Source organism: Phascolarctos cinereus, unplaced genomic scaffold (genome assembly GCF_003287225.1).
Source record: "Phascolarctos cinereus isolate Bilbo 61053 unplaced genomic scaffold, phaCin_HiC Scaffold_4;HRSCAF=312, whole genome shotgun sequence".
NCBI classification, from domain to species: Eukaryota; Metazoa; Chordata; class Mammalia; order Diprotodontia; family Phascolarctidae; genus Phascolarctos; species Phascolarctos cinereus.
The window spans coordinates 219,064,226-219,084,267 of record NW_027555847.1 but is presented as its reverse complement, the minus strand read 5'-3'; the positions used below and the strand labels follow the sequence as shown (position 1 = coordinate 219,084,267).

The 20,042-nt window shown below is 38.3% G+C and overlaps 1 protein-coding gene across 3 annotated transcripts in view; it reads left to right on the top strand.

Moving 5' to 3' along the window:
• The window catches only part of LOC110200106 (lysosomal alpha-glucosidase-like), a 72,587-nt gene that overhangs the window by 35,449 nt on the left and 17,096 nt on the right, over positions 1-20,042 (top strand). For all 3 annotated transcript variants that reach the window (XM_078152924.1, XM_078152923.1, XM_020975240.2), the window contains exon 9: positions 17,257-17,388. In XM_078152924.1, the coding sequence (XP_078009050.1) occupies positions 17,257-17,388 (132 nt within the window). The remainder of the gene's footprint in view (positions 1-17,256; positions 17,389-20,042) is intronic.

Genomic DNA, 20,042 nt, shown 5'->3' with positions numbered 1-20,042 from the left:
ATTTATAGGTGGTATGAATAGGAAAGAATGCTAGACTTGGAGTACGGGAGATCTGAGTTTAAGTCTAGCTTCAGATATTTACTGGGTACGCGATCCAGGACAAGTCACTTTACCTCTCTTTGCCTCCATTTCTTCATCTGTAAAATAGCAGCTACCTCCCAGGACTGCTATGAGTATGAAATGGAATAAAAGCCTATTGCAACCTAAAGGCACTATATAAATGTTAACTATTGTTCTGTATTTTATTGCTGGCTCTTTACTCACCTATAGAGCTTTTGATAACCCAGGCTCACCTCTACACTGTGATGATTTCATGGATGAATGGGGCATTAGTGGAGGAAGAGGTATATATGTGAAAAGTGCATAAAATAAAACATGTATACAATCTAAGGGAGGTCATTAGACAATTTATGGTTAAGTGCCAAGCATACAACAGGTAAAAGCTATGAACTCAGAGGAGGGTCTGAGGGTCAGAGTAGGGCTGAAGTTGGTTCAACATCTCACCATATTTCCTAATTTTATTTATTCTTCTAATTTGGTATTGGCTTTGATCCATGCTGTTACATGTCAATGGTCTGACTGTACATAGATAGCTGATTGGAAATGACTACTACCTCATTTCTGGTCTGTTAAAATATAACGAAGCTCCATTTTTTGTGAGGCAGTTGGGGTTAAGTGACTTGCCTAGGGTCATACAGCTAGTGAGTGTTATGTGTCTGAGGCAGGATTTGAACTCAGGTCCTCCTGACTGCAGGGCCAGTGCTGTATTCACTGTGCCATCTAACTGCCCCCTGTGATGTTCTTTGATGCTCACAACGTTCATCACCTCCCAACTGTATGCTTGCAGAACGTATTCGTCATACATAAGTGTGAGACTTCTGTATTTTTTACAAGCCTTTAGTCCTTCTTGTTTCTTATTCCTGAAACGCATTTTCCAATACAATCTTGGTTATCTTCTATACTCACCTTTGCACTGAATCTCTGAATGTTAAAATATTTGTTGATTTAATTTTGTTTTTATTTATTTATTTTTTAAAATTTTACTTTATTTTATTTTTAATTCTTAATTCTCTCCCTACTCCCCTTTTCCAACCTCTAAGAAGCAAAAAGAACCTAAACCCATTAAAAATATGTATATTCACCCAAAACAAATTCCCACATTAATCATCCAAAAGAAAAAAGAAGAAAGAAAAGGAAAAGAAAGGGAAGAAAATATGCTTCAATCTTTAGTTTGAGTTGATCAGCTCTTTATCTGGAGGCCAAAAGCATGTTCCATCATGAGTCCCTTGGAATTATGGTTGGTCATTATTATTATTGTTATTAATTCTTTCATAGTTGACTATTTTACAATATTATTGTTATTATATCAATTTTTCTTCTGGTTGTACTTACTTTACTTTGCATCCCTTTGTACAAGTCTTTCCAGGTTTTTCTAAAACCATTTTTAAGATCATTTCTTATAGCTAATATTATATTCCATCACATTAATATACCATAACTTGTTTGGCCATTTCCCAATTGACAGAAATACCTTCAGTTTCCAATTCTTTTCTACCATACACACAAAAACGCTGCTATAAATATTTTTCTACATATGAATCCTTTTTCTCTCTCTTTCATCTCTTTGGGGATATAGACTTATTAGTGGTACTTTTGAGTCAAAGGGTATGCCCAATTTCATATTTTTTGGGGCATAGGTCCAAATTGCTTTCCAGAAAGGCTGGACCAGTTCAGTGCTCCACCAATATTGCATTAAAGTACCTGTTTCCCCACAGTCCCTCCAGAGTTTGTCATTTTCCTTTTCTGTCATCTTAGCCAATATGATGGGTGTGAAGTGGTACCTTAGAATTGTTTTAACTTCTATTTCTCTAATTATTAGTGACTTAGAACATTTTAAAAAATATAGCTATTGATAGTTTAGATTTCTTCCCTTGCAAACTGACCACATATGTTGATTTAATTTTGAGGGCCTTATGGCACTCTCTGGAATTTCTCATCAACAGATTATAACCTCAAGCAAATCACTTAAGATCCCTGGACCTCAGTTTCCTCAACTCTAAAATGAAGGGGCTGGATTAAATAATCAGTGAGCCAATACTATCATATAGGTTCATAAACTGTAGTCATCTTCATGGTATGTGGTTTATTTTTCTTTTGGTAAAGGTTTATCATGAGCAAAGATGTACAAAATGGCCAAGTTTTCCATGAAATGCTGTTTTTTGTTGATTCTGGATATATGATAAAAGCAACTCCCCCAGATCCTATATTTGCTTCTCCTGTGAGCCATTCTTGTATTGAGTTGCCATTTCCTTTTGTGTTCTGGTTTTCATTATAGCGAGAATGCCAGGATTGGTGTGATCCAATTTCTTTAGCAGTATGTATATTCATTGGCTGTGGACAAAGATCTCATATTTAAAGTGTCAGCAGTCAAAGACAATGTTTATAGATAATCTGTTGAAGAGATATGAGAAGACACTATGCCATAGCAGAGGTGGGAGGTCTAAAACATTGTATAACATATGTGCTTTCAGACTCTTTCTTTGATGTATTAATCAGTTATGCTGATTTTTTTTCCTTCCTTCTTTCTCTCTCTCATCTTTAAAAATAATATTATATGGGAAGGCTTTCTAGGAGAGGGGGAAATTATAGTAATGTAAAAACAAAATAGATTAATAAAAACTTATTTTTAAAATATACAGACTATCTAAAACCTATGTGAGTTTTGGAATCCTCTGCACCCTTTCCCAAACCTCTTCCATCATTTATTAAAAAGTGGAAGGAGACTACAAAGAACTCAGAACTTGAAATTTTTTTTCTTTATTTTATGGGTCGCTATGGCCCAAGAATTCACCAGGAAGTCACCATACTGGTGATGAGCTTCTCTGTACTTAGCTAGGCTGATCCTTGGCAAGCAGACCCAGTGTGTAGCTTTTTGGATACTTAATACCTGGCTTTGGTTTTGCCATTAGAACTAACCTCAGCTCTCTAACATATTTGTTAAAACAGCTAGAAATAAGAAAAATTTGTAAACTTCTTTATTTCTGTCTCTGCATTGTATGCTATTTTATAATGCATATGCTGCCTTCAGGAAAGAACAAAGGGCCTAGAATTACAGAACTAAAGTGCCATGCTATTGCCCAGTTAAATTTATTTTTTAATCATATTTTCAGTGACAACTACGTAAAATAACCTCCTTTTGCATCTTTTGTAAATGAGGTTGTATTGTAAACATCAGAACGATTGACCTAAAAGGTTCAGAAAATTTGAGATGCCCCCGTACTTGTTTATTTGGGTAAAAAAATGCAAACTGAAAGGTTCTCCTTCAAAAAAGTGTCTTCTATTCAATTATACTCATATAGGACCTCCTTAAAAGATGTAGCAACAAAAGTAACTTTATTTGATACTTCGTTAAGATCAAATGGAGGGGCAGCTGGGTGGTGCAGTGGACAGAGCACCGGCCCTGAAGTCAGGAGGACCTGAGTTCAAATCCGGCCTCAGACCAAACACTTGACACTTACTAGCTGTGTGACCCTGGGTAAGTCACTTAACCCCAATTGCCTAAAAGCACCAAAAATAAAAGATCAAATGGAGAAGAAAACAGGAAAGTGTATGCTTGCAAAAGGATTTGTCATTATCATGAAGGATATGTATCCTATGAAGAGGCCCATGGAAGACGGATTCCTTGTAGATGAGTGGGTCTTAACTTTATTTATGTCATTAACTCCTCTGGCAGTCTGGTGAAGCCTATGGAAACCCTCTCAGAAAGTTGTGTTTTTTTTTAAGTCATTGTTGAAGGAAATGCTAAATTTTAGCTAGAGGTTTCTGAAAATGAAGATGTGTTTTTCTAATCCAATTTCATAGACCCCTGGGAATTTGTTCTTTTGTATAGATAGTAAGGTCCTCCATATGCATCTGTTTGTAGATAACATTGGATTTATTGCATCAAACTCTAGATCATTGCAGAGTCTCCTAAATGAGATCTGTAATCCCTTAAAAGAGTTTAGCCCAACTATCCACATAAGAAAAACCAAGTGAATGGAGAGGCCTACTGTCTAGATTCTGATGTGTCATGTACTATCCATAGAGCTATCCATAAGTACACATATCTTGGATAGATACTGTGTATGGACAATGAACGGAGTCCATAATTAAAAAGGAGGATGAGATTAAGTCCTTACTATATGTAAGACACTGTGCTGCTTTATTGAAGATACTAAGATCGATGTTACACATGTCCTGCCCTTAAGGAGCTGATAAACTAATGGAGAAAGAACAAGTATAGGAATAACCATAGTACAAATAAGATATGTTATGTGACAGAGATCCAGGAACTGTGCTAAGAAAAATTTCAGAAAGCAGAGCTCACTTTTGCCTGTTGGATGATATGGGGAATCATAGAAGGTTTCATGAAAGACATAGCATCTGAGTTGGTTTGGGAAGGAAAGGAAAGGCATTGACAGATGGAGGAGACAAAGAGATGGGGAGGGAGGAATGAGGGAGGATGGACAAATGGAATCATATTTCTAGGTGTGCAGAGTAAAGAAAGAACAAGGCTAATGTCTGCTCACTTTGAGAGTCATTAAGAACAAAGAGAAAACATTTATGTACAAAGCCTAAGACTCAGATTTCATCCATGGTGTTTCCTAGAAAGGGAAAGTTGTAGGAAAAGGAAGTGATTGAATTGATATTTCTGGTAAGAAAATTCTTAGATGAATCTCATTTAAATTTAAGGATGAGGTGTGGGGAGAGGAAGATAGGTAGAATTCTGCACTTTAGTCATCTGTGCTGGGAAAAGGAAAGGTAAATGAAAGCGGGCAGGGAAAGAAGAACAACATGTAGAGTCAAAGAATTTGGTCTTGGATTGGGTGGGGAAGGATGAGATAGCAAAGGGATCAGACTGTTGCAGGGAAAACAAGAGTAGGGACCTACTATTGCTTTAAAATGTTAAAAAATTATTTAATTCCTTGAAAAATTCAATGATTTGATATCATTTTTTATTTACCAAAGTATCCTTTCCCCATTCCCTACCTAGAGAATTATCCTCTGTAATAGGGAGGAGGACAGGGAGCAAGAGAGAGAGACAGAGAGAGATAGAGAGAGACAGAGAGAGAGAGAGGAACAAGGAAGAGAAAAAGAGAACAAGAGAGAGAGAACATGAGAGAGAGGAACAAGAGAGAGAAAAGAGGGAGAAAGAGGAACAAGAAAGAGAATGAGAGAGGGAGGAACAAGACAAAGAAAAAGAGAGGGAAAGAGGAACAAACAAGAGAAAGAGGGAGAGAGAGGAGCAAGAAAGAAAAAGAGGAGAGAGAACAAGAGATTGAGTGAGAGAGGAATAAGAAAGAGAGAAGAACAAGAAAATGAAAGAGAGGAACAAAAGAGAGGGAGAGAGAGAGGAACAAGAGAGAAAAGAGAGGGAGAGAGGAACAAGAAAGAGAATGAGAAGGGGGGAACAAGACAAAAAAAGAGAGGAAAAGAGGCACAAAAAGGAGAAAAAGAGAATGAGAGAGGGAGAGAGGAATAAGAAAGAGAGAGAAAGAGAGAAGAACAAGAAAGTGAATGAGAGGAACGAGAGAGAAAAAGAGAGAGAGAGAGAGAAAGAGAGAGAGAGAGAGAGAGAGAGGAACAAGAGAGTGAGTGAGGAACGAGAGAGAGAGAGAGAGAGAGAGAGAGAGAGAGAGAGAGAGAGAGAGAGAGAGGAAAAAGAGAGTGAGTGAGGAACGAGAGAGAGAGAGAGAGAGAGAGAGAGAGAGAGAGAGAGAGAGAGAGGGAGGGAGAAAGAAGAGTAAGAAAGAGAAAAAGAGCAAAAGAGAGAACATTAGAGAGAGAGAGGGGAACAAGAGAAAAGAAGAAGAGGAACAAGACAGAAAAAAGAGAGGGAGAGAGAAGAACAAGAGAGTGAGTGAGAGAGGAACAAGAGAAAGAGAGAGAGGTACAAGAAAGAGAAAAAGAGGAACTAGAAAAAGAGCAAAAGAGAGAACAAGAAAGAGAGAGAGAGAAAGAGGGAGAGAAAGGAACAAGAAGCAGGAGCAAGAAGAGAGCAAAGGAGGGAGACAGGAAAAAGAAAGAGAGAAAAGAGAGAGGAATGAGAGAGAGAAGCAGGTCCATGAGCCTAACCAGCTGAGTGTGACAGTATAGGCAGCATGTTCCTTGCCTGTAGTGCTCCACTTCTGCAAAGAAGAGAGGGAAGTACCCTTTTCTGCTCCCCTCTTCTCTCCTGATTAATATAATTGTATATCATTTAGTTTTTGTTGTTATCAAGGGTGTGCTGGAGCCAGCTCCAAGGAGGAGAGTCTGGTGTTAAAATTTTAGTGTGAGCATTTTTACCTCACAGATTGTCTCTATGCTTAAGAAGGTGATGGAGAAAATGTTAATAAATGCAAATTAAACTTAAACATTTGCCAGTGTACCCATGATGATGGTGGTTCTAGTTGGTCTTTCCGTTTAGCTTTTAAAGCCCTTCACAAACTGTTTCTGGCATGCCTTTCCAATCTTATTCTGTATGACTCCCCTTCCTGTACTCTGCAGTCCAGCCAAGTTGCTCCACAGGCTGCCTCTCCTATCTCTATGCCTTTCGCACTGGCTAACTCCTATGCCTAGAATGCACGCCTATCTTACCTACTTACCTCGCCCACTCAGAATCCCTTGTTTCCTTCATAACATTGCTCAAGCAACACTTTCTAGATGATGCATTTCATTTTCCCAGCTGCTTGTGGTCTTCCCCCCAATTTTTTTTTGAGGCAATCAGGGTTAAATGACTTGCCCAGGGTCACACATCTAGAAGCTAGTGAGTATCATGTGTCTGAGGCCAGATTTGAACTCAGGTCCTCCTGACTCCTCCCCCCAATTTTTGATTTTTATTGTTTATATATCTTGTATGTAAACATTTATATACATATTATCTTCTCTGATACAATGCAAGTTCCTTGAGTACAAGGACTATTTAATTTTTGTCTTTGTGTCCTCGGTGCCTCCCTTGGATTTGCACAGTGCCTGGCACATAGTAGGTGCCTAATAAATGCTTCTTGATTGTTTGAAGAGCCTTTTCTATTCATGAGGGAGTTCTATGCAAAAGCACGGGCAGGATGAGAACAAGAAACAGGATAGTCTAATTTGACTTGAATAAAAGGTATAGTATGAGATGAATAGTATAGTATAAATATAAATATATGGTATAGTATAAATAAAAATAGTATGAGAGAAAGCCAGACAGGTAAAATAGAGGAAGATTGAAGAGGGCCTTGGATATCAGGATCAGGATTTTATATTTTGTTTAGTAAAAAATGGGAAGCCACGAAAGGTTTTTAAGAAGACCATAACAGACTATTAGAAAGGTTACTCAGGGGGCAGCTAGGTGGCACGGTGGATAGAGCACCAGACCTGGACTCAGGAGGACCTGAGTTCAAATCCAGCCTCAGACACATTGACACTTACTAGCTATGTGACCCTGGGCAAGTCACTTAACCCCATTGCCTAGCCAAAAAAGAAAAGAAAAGAAAAGAAAAAAGTTACTCAGGCAATAAGATGAAGACTGGATTGCAGTGAGAGAGAGATTGCAGACAAGAGACTAGTTAGGAGGCTGTTACAATAGTCCAGGCAAGTAGAGATGATCACCTGAATTAGGTTAGTTATATAGTAGTAGAGAAGAGGGGCAGATCCAAAAGATTTTATGAGGTATATATGACAGAAAGTGACAAACTGATTAAATGTATGGAGGATTAAATTAAATGGGTGGGGAAAAGGGGAAGGTTAGAGATGGTTCCAAAATGATGAGCCTGGATAACTGGGGAGGGGAGTGATGCTATCAACAGAAACAGAGAAACCTAGGTATAGTAACTAGCAAGAGGTCCTTCTACAAGGAAGCAATATAGGGAACACTGAGCCTTTTCTGTGGAATGAAGCTCATGACTGAAATATGGTTTTGGGTTGGTATACTTTATTTAAAAGAAACAGACTAGATAAAGGGGAAGGGGTGGGGGTGAAAGGGTAGCACTATATTAAGAAAATTTACTCATATGAGGAAATCCAGGAACCAGAGTGGGGATAAGAGTGAAGAGGACTGAGGTTAAAGTCAGTGGGGGTAAAAACAGGAACAATTTTGTCATTAGAGTATAGACCAGCGATGTCAAACTCATGTGGCCACAAACTCCAGAGTAAGGTGCAATCAAATTAAAATGTAATTGGAAAATGTTCAATAAAACAAATAAAAATATAATACAACATAGATAATGTTAATTTGTGGTTTTCTGTGTCAATATGTGGTTTCAGGGATCCATTTCTATTTGAGTTTGACTCATCTGTCATGGACAGAAAGAGGAATGAGATGAAATGTTTGGGAAACATCACAAATCTGGCATTGATGAGAAACTTCAGTTATCCCGACGTTTCCTGAAGCTCTCTGTTGGCCCAGAAGCAGAGTGAACAGAGAATACATTATATAACAACTATCAACTTTTTGATTTGCCTTGATATTTTTTTTCATCCTTCAGAAGGTATAAAAGAACCAAGAAAGGAAAACTATTGAACTGAATCATATTCTTACTAACAATGAAAAACTGGGTACTGGGATAAAAATAATGGGAACTCAGTGGAGAAGTGACACTCCTTCCTAGAATTTGTGATAGAAAAGTCAAATCAGTCAATAAGTACCTGGGGGCCAGGCATGGTGCTCAGCACCAATGATACAAAGAAAGGCAAAAGACAGTCCCTGCTCTCCAGGAGTTCACAGCCCAGTGGGGGATATGGCAGTCAAACAAGTATGTACAGACGAGATATGGATGGGACAAATTGGAGATAGTCAACAGAGGGGAAGCACTAGCATTAAGGGAATCAGGAAGGGCTTCTCATAGAAGATAGGATTTTTGCTGGAACTTAAGGGAAGCAGGGAAGCCAGGAGGTGGCGATAAGGAGAGAGAATTCTAGGAATAAGGGACAGCCAGAGAAAATGCCCAGAGTTGAGAGATGAAGTTTCTCGAGCTAGAGATAGAAACTTGGCATAGTCACACATATGTCTTAGATTTTGGAAAAGTGGGTTTCAAAAGGTTCAGGGGAAAATGTCAAATCCCAAGTAAGGGATCCTTAACCTTTTTCATGTCATGGGCTCTTTTGGCAGCCTGGCAAAGGCTATGGACTTTTTCTTGGAATAAAGTTTTTAAATAATGAAAGGAATGCATAATTCAGTGAGAGGATAGTGAAAATAAAGATGTATTTTCTTTCCATTCAAGTTCACAGACCACCCCCACCCCCTGAAATCTATCTCTGGATCCAGATTAAGAACTCTTGTCAGATTAAACTTCTCCAGGAGAAATCACCTCAGGCAGAATGGGAATATTTGAGAATGAAATTCTGAAGGCATAAAGGAATATAATTTCAATAAGGAGGAAAAATAGGGAACTCAGTGACCAATTAGATTTTTTTAAAGGTATGTGCAGCAGTTGGACGCAAGGACAGGTGAAAGAAGATGAATATGAACATGTCATGGTACTGTAGAAAGAATGTCAGGGGTCCAAAGCCCAGAATGAGTTGAGGCTGGCAAGGGAGGATAGAGACAACAGAAAGACTCATTTTAGTTATATTAGGGAAAGAAGAGGATCAAAGAGTAGATAGTACTGATCTTGGTGTGAATGGGGAGCTACTTAGTTTTTATTTTGCTTCTGACTTCTATGCTAATGAGGATATCCTTTGCAATGGAAATAACACAGAAAAAATGGCTAAATAGGAGTTGAGGCCCAAGATAATTAAAGAGATAGTGAGAGAGCACCCAGTTGAACTTGATGAATTCAAGCCCCTTGGCACATGTGAACTACATTTTTAGGTAGTTAAACAACTGGCAAGTGAGATTATAAAGCTCTTGTGAGGGATAGTTGAAAGATGTTGGAAAATAGAGAGGTACCCCAGGACTGGAGAAGGGCATATGCTGTTCCAATTTTCAAAAAAGGGAATAGAACAGAATCTACAAACTACAGGACAGAAAGTCGGACTTCAGTTCCAAGGAAAATTTGAAAATGGGTCATTAAAGAGATGGTTAGTGAACTTCTAAAAAAGGAAACAGGGCTTACATAAAGCCAGCATGGCTTTGTCAAGAACGAGTCATGCCAGAATAAACACAGTTCCTTTTTGGGTAAAGTTACTAACCTAATGAGAGGCAGCATGGCATGAGAGAACAGAGAGCTGGCCTAGTAGCCAGGAAGAACTGAGTTCTAGTCCTGTCTTTGAGATATACTGCCTGCATGATCCTGGGTCAAACCAATTAACCTTCCAATGCCCTTGGTAGCAGCTCTTTAAGCCTACACATTGCAGAGAATGCACTGGCAGAGTAAGTTGTAAATACTGCAAATATTGTACTGGTAGAGTAAGTTGTAAGTATTTTAAGTGTCGTATTGGTAGAATAAGCTGTAAGTATTGTACTGGGAGAGTAAGTTTTAAGTATTTTAAGTATCGTACTGGCAGAGTAAATTTCCACATCTGGGAGTTTTCTATTCTGGTGAAATTGTAGGTCTAGTCCCTAATCCTATTAAAAAAGTAAATCATGAGAGGATTGTAGATATAGTTAATAGAAATTTAACAAAGGATTTGAGAGAGAATCTCACACTCTTATTATGGAAAGCATGGAGAGATGTGTACTAAACGATGATGCAGTTTTATGGGTTTAGAACTGGTTGAATGGTTAAATTCAAAGAGTAGTTTTTAGTGGTTCAATGTCAGCTTGTCAGGAGGCCTCTAGTAGGGTGTCCCAGGGATCTGTGCTTGACTCTGTTCTATTTAACATTTTTGTTGATAACTTAGATAAAATAATAGATGACACTCTTATCAAATCTGCAGATGATATAAAATTGAGAGATGTAAATAATAAATTGGATAACAGAGTCAGGATCCAAAAGGCCTCGACAGTTTGGAGCATTTGGCTGAATGGAGTAAGATGAAATTAAATAGGGATAAAGGTAAAGTCTTACATTTAAAGTAAAAAAAATCAACTTTACAAGTGCAAGGTTGAGGAGGCATATTTAGACAGCAGTTTGTTTGAAAAATAGATAGGGGTTAGCCACAATGAGTGAGAATTGTGATGTGGTAATCAAAAAAAGCTAACAGCCTTTCAATACATTAAGAAAGGTATTTAAAAAAGACATTCATTTAAATTTTTTTTAATATATATTTTATTCCCCCATTACATGTTAAAACAATTTTTAAAACCTTTTTTTGAAGTTTTGAGTTCCAAATTCCATCCCTCCCTCCCTCCCTTTCTCCTCCCTAAGATGGTATCAGATATATGTTATACATGTGCAATCAAAACAAGGACATTCATAAGTCCTTGATATGTTTGTTGATAAGCAAAGTATCCAGAAGAGGACAACAAGGATGGATGAGGGCCTTGAGTCCTTGTCATGAGGACTAATTGGAGAAACTAGGGATGTTTAGCTTGGAGAAGACTCAAGGAATCACAATAGCTATGTTCAAGCATTTGAAGGGTCTCCATATAGAAGAGGGATCAGGTATGTTCTTTTTTCCTCAGAGGACAGAACCAGGAGCAGAAAGATAAACATGGATTTGATGTCAAGAAAAACTTCCTGATAATGAGAGTGGTCCAAAAGTAGAATGGCTTGCCTCCGGAGGTGGTGGGATCACCTTTTTTGTAGGTCTTGAAGAAGAGGATAACCACTTGTCAAGTACGTTATGGTGGGAAATCCTTTTGGGTATAGGTTGGGCTTGTCGGCTGATATATTGTACAACTCTAAAATTCTAGGATTCTATGAAGTTAGAAAGAGAGGACAGAATTGGGACAAAGTTGGTGAATTCACTTTAAGTTTAAGGTGCTGGCAAGATGTCCAAAGGGAGATCCCAATAGGTAGCTAAAATACAGGACTGTCATGGAAAGACATGTATGAGTGATAGAAAATGAAGTTAGACTATGGAGTCTGAATAGCATACTATTTGCTCTCTTTTTCTTTTGTTGTTTTGTTTTATTGCTTCATTCTCATGGTTCCTCCCATTAGTTCTAATTGTTGTTTACATCATGACTAATGGAAAAATATGCTTAATATGAATTTATAAGTAGAGCCTATATCAGATTGCACACTGTCTTGGGAGGGGGGGAGAGGAGAGGGAGGGGGAGAAAATTTAAAACTCAAAATCTTATGGAAGTAAATGTTGAAAACTAAAAATAAATAAATTAATTATTTTTAGAAAAAAGAAAAGAAAGTGAAGTTAACAAAGCCAGGCAAACAACTACAAAACAATTCAAAGTGAATGTTGCAAAACCATAAGACTAAGCTTGGCCCCAAAGAAGAGATCTCCTCCACTTTGTAGAAGTGGGGTTTCATAGGTGTGGGACATAGCATATAATGTCAAATTTTTCCCCCTAATGTGTTGATTAGCTTTGTTGAATTTTTTTCTTCTTTTAAAAAAAAATTCATTGTTACAAAAGATGGCTTTCTGGATGGAGAAAAGAAAGGGGATGAGATAGAGGAAGAAATGCAGGCATTGCAAAAACAAACAATAAAAAAAATTTTAAAAACCTATTTTAAAAAAGGAAATATAAGTTTGGACTTCTGGAGAAAAGTTGAGAGTAGAGCTCTAAATTTGGAGTTCATTTGCCTAGCAATTTTAATTAAAGTAGAGGAGATGGATGAAAATCAAGGAAGAGATTAGAGAGTGAGAAGAGAAGAAATGTTTGAGGGGATGCCTTCGTTTAAGGGCAGGAGTAATAGTTCCTGATCATCCTTCCCTAATTAGAATTAACTTGGTTTTATCTAATTACTTTTTTAAGCCTACATAGTTCCAGCTAAAAGGTATAAGTAATTAGCCCATCGTTCATGAATGCCTCATGTTTTCCTTAACATCTGAACTTGGTGCATTATATCCATTGTCATATTTCACTCTTCTTTCGTTCTCATGATGCTGAAAGATGTCACTCTTCCCTTTTTCTCCCCAAATGTCACTCAGTCCTTTGTCTCTAAAGTCCTGCCTTGATTCCTGCTTATCTTCATTGAACAGTGATTAATGTGCATCAGCATGGCCTTTGCCTTGTTGATAAACAAAAGTTAGTTAGCTGACAGGTGCTATTCCTCCTCGACTTCACATCCAGTCCTGATATATAACAATTAATTATTATACATAATAATTAATATATAATATTTAATCAACAATATTACACACAATATATTGATATAATTAATATATTAATTGTATAAATTAATATCTTATATAATTAATATATTAATATAATAATTAATCAATTAACAATTTTTAAAAGCACCTACTATGTACTAGGCATTATAATAGACACTGGGTCTACAAAGATAAAATTTAAACAGTCCCTGCCTTCTAGGAGCTTACATTCCACTAGGGGAGACAATACCTACAAACATAAGTAGATATAAAATAAAGGCGAGGTAAATGGGGGGATGTCACCAATAGCTGAAGGAACCTTCATGTAGAAGGTGGGTCTTGATCAGAGTTTTGATGAAAAAAAAAGATGTTTAGGGGCAGAGGTGATGGGGGATTTCATTTCTGGAATGCGGGACAGCCAGTACAAAGGTCCAGAAATGGAAGATGTTGGGTCACGTGTGAGGAAGACCAAGAAGGTTAATTTGAGTGGACAATGGAGTTCAATAATGGAGTATGATAAAGTTGAAAGTTGAAAAGATATGCCTGGTTGTAAATGGCTTTAAAAACCAAACACCAGAGGGGCAGCTAGGTGGCGCAGTGGATAGAGCACCAGCCCTGAAGTGAGGAGGACCTGAGTTCAAATGTGGCCTCAGACCAAACACTTGACACTTCTTAGCTGTGTGACCCTGGGCAAGTCACTTTACCCCAATTGCCTTAAAAAAAACCCCCAAAACACCAGAACTTATGTTGACTCCTAGAAGCAATAGAGGGTCATGAGATTTTATCGAGTAGAGAAGTGATGTGGTCAGACTTACGCTTCAGGAAAATCATTTTGGGAGCTCCATGAAGTATAGTTTGGAGAAGAAATAGGCTTAAGGCGGCGAGGTTACTGCACTTGTTTGGGTGAGGGAGACGGGGTGCTCTTCATCAGGATCGTGACCCTGTGACAAGAGAGAAGGGAGAATAAGAGATCTTTGGAAGGTAGACTTGATGTAACTTAGCACCTGATTGGAGCTGGGTCAATGAGGGGGAGGGAAAAGTCAATGACGACTCTGAAGCTACACATCAGGGTGGATGGTATTACCCATAGAAGCCAGGAAATGGGCGAGTTTGAGATGCGGATAAGCGGGTTGCCCATGTGGAGGTATCCACCAAGCGGTCGATGACGTGAAACTAGAGTTTATGTGGGAGACCAGGGCTGGATGTGTAGATTTGAGAGTCACCTGCTTAGAAGGGATACAGCATCAGAGAGGGAAGAGAAGAGGGGCCAGGTCAGAGCCTTGGAATGAGCGAAGTGGCTGGGAAATGGATATTGACCCAACAAAAGAGACTGAGGAGGGAGGAAAAAAAGATCTAGCAAGGGCCTCTGATGTGCCAGGCACTGTGCTAAATGCTTTACAAGTATTATCTCATTTGCTCCTCATAATGACCCTGGGAAGTAGGTACTTATTTAATTTAACTTAATTTTAATTAAATTTATTATTTGTTATTATTAAATTAAATTTAATATAAATTAGTTTTCATTTGAGGAATCTGAGGCAGACAGAAGTTAAGCAATTTTCCCTCCAGGGTCAGACTGCTAGTGGGTGTCTGAGGCTGGATTTGAACCCAGCTCTTCCTGACTCCATGCCCAAGCTTCTATTGTACCACCTTCTCCACGGGGCCTTCCCTTATCCTTTAAGTTGTTTATACTCTTTCTCATCAAATTATCCTGTATTTACTTCTCTATGTATATGTTGTATCCTTTTTCATAGAATGTAAATCCCTTGAAGACAGGTAGGAGAAGAACCAAGAAAGAGCAGGGTCATCTAGCCTACTCTTCTTCATTTTACAGATGAGGAAACTGAGGCACAGAAAAGTGAAAATGATTTACCCAAGGTTGCCTGGATGGTAAATAGCCAAGCCAGCATTCAAACCGAGGTCGCTGACTCCAGACGCAGGTTCTCTGTCTCTTTATTGCACTGCATTGGCTCATAATATCAGAAAGTGGCATAGAGGTCAAGGAGTATGAAGACTTATAAAAGACCCCTGGATTTAGTGGTTCAAATGCATGAAGGAGGGGATGACTACCAGAGTAAGGCTATGGAGGCAATGGACTCAAAAGTACAGGTGAAGGAATAAATTTAGCTAAGACCAGAAAAAAGGAAAAAAAAAGATGGATGAAGACATTGGAAGGTTTAGAATAGTGAAAGAAAATTCTTAGCATAGATCTAGAGTGAGAAAGAAAACCCAAGGTCATCTAGTCTGAACCCATCATTTTACAGATGAAGAAACTGAGGCGGGGGAGGAGGTGTTAAGTGACTTAGCAAAGGTCAGACACATTGTAAGCATCAGAGCGGCGGTGTTTGAACTCTGATCCTCTGACTCCAGAGCCAGTTTCTGGTGTTTTGTTTTGTTTCCAGACTAGGTCTTATGATCTTGTAGATTTGAAAGACCGGTGACCGTTAACAGGGCCAAACCCCATTCTGATTGGCATGGAGGATTTTCTGTTCCTTTGTCTGACCTGGGCTAGTCATCTCCCTAGCCATCTCCCTGGGCAGCCTAGAGGCCTTCCGTTCCTGGAGAGGTTGGCCATATTGGTGCCAGACTTAATGTTATTGTTTTGCAGTTGGTTTTGTTTTTTTTTTTTTGCAGTCATGTCTGACTTCTTGTGACCCCATTTTGTGGGATTTTCTTGGCAGAGATACTGGAGTGGCTTGCCATTTCCTTCTCCAGCTCATTGTACAGATGAGAAAACTGAGGCAAACAGGGTGAAGTGAGTTGCCCAGAGTTACACAGCTAGTATGTGTCTGAGGCTAGATTTGGACTCAGGAAGATGAGTCTTCCTGACTCTAGGCTTGGCATTCTATTCACTGCCCAGACTTGGTACAGACCACCAACTGGCTTTAGCTTTCCTGCATCTCAGAACTCCTGAATTCAAGCATCCACCAGCCTTAACCTCCTCAGCATCAAGGACTATTGACATGTGCCATTCTGCCCAGCCCAGGGCTCTCACTGTGGTACCACACTGCCAACCTCTCCTATCAGATGGCCTCTTGCTGTAAGCCTGAGATGAGTTCATCTGCTAAAAGGAAAAAAATGGTAAAAGTGGAGTTGAGGGCTTTATGAGATAGAGCCTATGTTAAGACAAAGTTATTGTTGTTATGATTTTCATTCTATACAAACCTGAAGTTTTGGCCCTTCTATATACCTGGATGTGTTTTTCAAGAATACCCTAGTGCAGTAGTGTCAACCTCAAATAGAAAAGGAGGCCCCTTGACACCTCTGCCCTAATGGGTTTTTTCTTTCTTTTTGGGGGAGTGGATGGATAGAAAATTAAGCTTTGTTAATTGAAATAAAATTATTTTTTCATAAATAAAACTTTATTTGGTTCATAATTTTTTTGGTACTACATCTTTTGAATATTTCAACAAGATAATATAAGTTGGCCACCACATATTCCACATACATACTTCCTTATCATGTTTCCCTTATCCCCTAGGGAAATGTTTATCCAGGTTGGGAACTTGGAATGGTACCAAGTATCACTCTGACCATAATGTTAATTTTATGTTTCCTATATTCTCAACGCGTCTTTTTTTGACACTTTGTCCCAATGCCCATGTGCTCCATCTCCTACCACTATGCCAAAAGCAATCATTTGTGTGACAGAAGAGGGAGAAAAAAAGTGTCTCTGGCATAGAGGACATGGCTTCAAATTCCATCCCTGTCACAGTATCTCTGGGACTTTTCATCAGTCACTTGTCCTCCCAAGGTCTTAATTTCCTCAACAATATAAACGAGGAGTATGGACAAATAAAATGGTTTTTTTTTTAAAAAAAGAATACTCTGTTGTTGTTTAGTCGTATCCATTTCTTTGTGACCCCATTTAGGATTTTCTTGGCAAAGATACTAGAGTGGTTTGCAATTTCCTTCTCCAGCTCATTTTGCTGATGAAGAAACTGAAGCAAATAGGGTTGTGACTTGCCCAGGGTCACACAGCTAGGAAGTGTCTGTGGCCAGATTTGAATTCAGGTCTTCCTGACTCCAGCCCCAGCACTCTATCCCTTCTGCCATCTAGCTGCTCAGGAATACAATGGTGAAGTACAATGGTTTATCCAAAGGGAGTAAGCATGGGTTTGTCTGCAGTCTACTAATGTATCTTTTTTCTGGTAGGATGCTCAGTGGAATGATATTGACTACATGGAAGGATCTCGGGATTTCACAGTTGACCCAGAGCATTTTGGCACACTCCCCCAGCTAGTGATGGACCTGCACAAGCATGGGCAATACTATGTACTAATTCTGGTAAGGTGACTTCTGACCTTCTGTGGAGGTCAGGAATGTTCCCTCTTCAGGGAGCTCAGGGGGCCTAAGTCAGGAGAGCAGGTCAGGCTGCTCCAGACTTGTGAGAAAAATACCATAATACCATTGGCACTAGGAGAAGAAACATGTTCACATCAACTCTTGGATGAAGCCAAAATCAGTTCCCTAACTGTGAGCTTATGGAGAGATCATAGGATCATAGACTTATAGCTAGAAGTTCTTGGCACAGAGTAGGTGATTAATAAATGTTTCCCAACTTTTTTTGTTCCATGAACTCTGTTAAAAAAAAAAGTGTTATGAACTCTGAGGGTAATTTATTATATTACTCATAATCTTCTAGATTTATTCATTAAGTGCTTACAATAACTACAGTGATAACTTTTGCCTTCAAAAGCTCCAAATTAAAATTTATATTATATAATTATAGGAAATAAAAGTTTATTCCACCTTTAATTATGGTAATTTATAAAATTGTAAAACTCTGATTGCAAGATAATTATAGATATTTTATGTGGGACATTTTGTCAGAATTGAAAGAAGTAATCAAGTAAGACCTTATAATGCTTACTATTACCTGCAAGGCTTTATTAAATGTCTTTAATTTTGTTGAATATAAATAACATTTTAATGAAGTAAGCTGCAACTTTAAATTTAATTTTGATGTTGGACTTTTTTTTATTTGAACAAAGGTTTGCAGTACTTGGCTCGAGACCAGGCAAACATATTCTTATATCTGGGTCCACATTGAGTTTATTTATTTTGATTTAAAATTAAAAGAAAGTGAAAATGCTCACTCACATAAATATGTGGTGGATGGCAGGAGAATCGTACAAACACTTGTCAAGAAATGGAAATTCATTTTTTAATTTTAGCCGCCTTAAGAACTGATTGAAAATGAATAGCTAGTTTCAAAATGAAATAGTTATTTTTCTTCCGGCTCATGACAAGTGCTATGTTAAAATGTACCTAGAGTTCAATTGCATAAATTGTTTCATTTTTAAACAATGTTTATATACAAACCAGCCTTTGTAAGGAAAGACTCTCTTCAGACTGGACTGTCATCTTTTTTGTCACTGTCAAACCAGCTACATTCTTACAGAAACTCTTGTCAGATGACTGACCAGTGTTGCCAACCAGTGCATTTGAAAGTTCACCGGATAGAAGAATAGTAAAATAGTGGAGAATAATTTTAAATTGGAAAACAGCCTTAATATTGCAATGAAAAACCATATAAAGTTTATTTCTGCAGAATATTTGTGATGGTCCATGATGTTTTCAAAGTGGCTTGTAATGTGTATGTCCAGTGATAATGTCTTTGAAACAGCCTGAGAGTTTCACTTCAAGAATGCAAATATTCAGGGGCAGCTAGGTAGCACAGTGGATAGAGCACCAGCCCTGAAGTCAGGAGGACCTGAGTTCAAATCTAGCCTCAGACCAAAAACTCAACACTTAGTAGCTATGTGACCCTGGGCAAGTTACTTAACCCCAGTTGCCTAAAAAACAAAACAAAACAGAATGAAAATGTTCGTAATGTATTGATCACATGTTTACACAGCCAATGAGGTTATTACAGGGTAACAGAAGGGTATGAGGGAGCTGCTCTGGTACAATGCAAAGAATGTGAAGAAGGGTGTGCACAAGCATTTGAACCCTCTGTTAGGAATTGGTTTGCTCTCAAATGTTAAATCTTTGTGATGGTTTGGAAACAATTTGATGACAGATTGAGAAACTGCAAGAACTTATTGCCCTTAGTTAGAAGTGGTCAGAGTTAGAGTTTGATGTAACCATTGTATGAATACCAAAATAATTGTGCCCATGATAAGGATGGATTCAAATCACTGCAGAAACAAACCTGTAATGTTTCAAACATGCACGTGTTTGTTGGCACAGAGGAAAAATATATTTATAACAAAATTGGGCAATTATTTACTGCTTAAGACACAATTAAAGAATTTTTAGCACAAACGTCTTAGACCATTGTAATGAACCTGTAAGGAACCTAAATCAAATGCTATTTGATTAATTGACTAAAAGGATCTCAGAGACCATTTCTTCCAACATTCTCATTTTACAGATGAGGAAAACTGAGGCCCAGAGAGGATAAATGACTAGCCCAAGGCCACACAAGTAGTGACATAGGCATGATTGGTAATCAGATCTCCTGGCTCTGGAATCAGTTCTCTTTCTATTGTACTATAATAACTCCCAATAGCAACTGTGGCTGTCTTAATGCCACATGGAAATTTCTCTTGTGAAGGGAAGCTTTAATTGATCTTCAGAGAACTCAAGTCACCCATGAGTAGAAATAATCACCCTCCCTCCCGCTTTGATGACACAGATATAAGTAGCATTGTGCTTTGCTTCATAGGATCATAGACTCAAGAGGCTTTGTGTGATCTTGGGAAAATTCACTTAACTTCTCTGTAAATGGAAAAACATAGACATGTCAAAGGTCTTTTTTATCTCTTGAATTCATGGTTCTTTTCAAGCCTTTGCTTGTCTAATTTGAAATCCTTCAATTATAAATAAATAAAATCCCCTTAAGATTGAGCCACTCCTTGGATTTGAATCTCTAGGATGTAACCAGCTTCTTTTTATGGGTTTGCCCAAGGAAAGGACAGCACATTCCTTGCTTT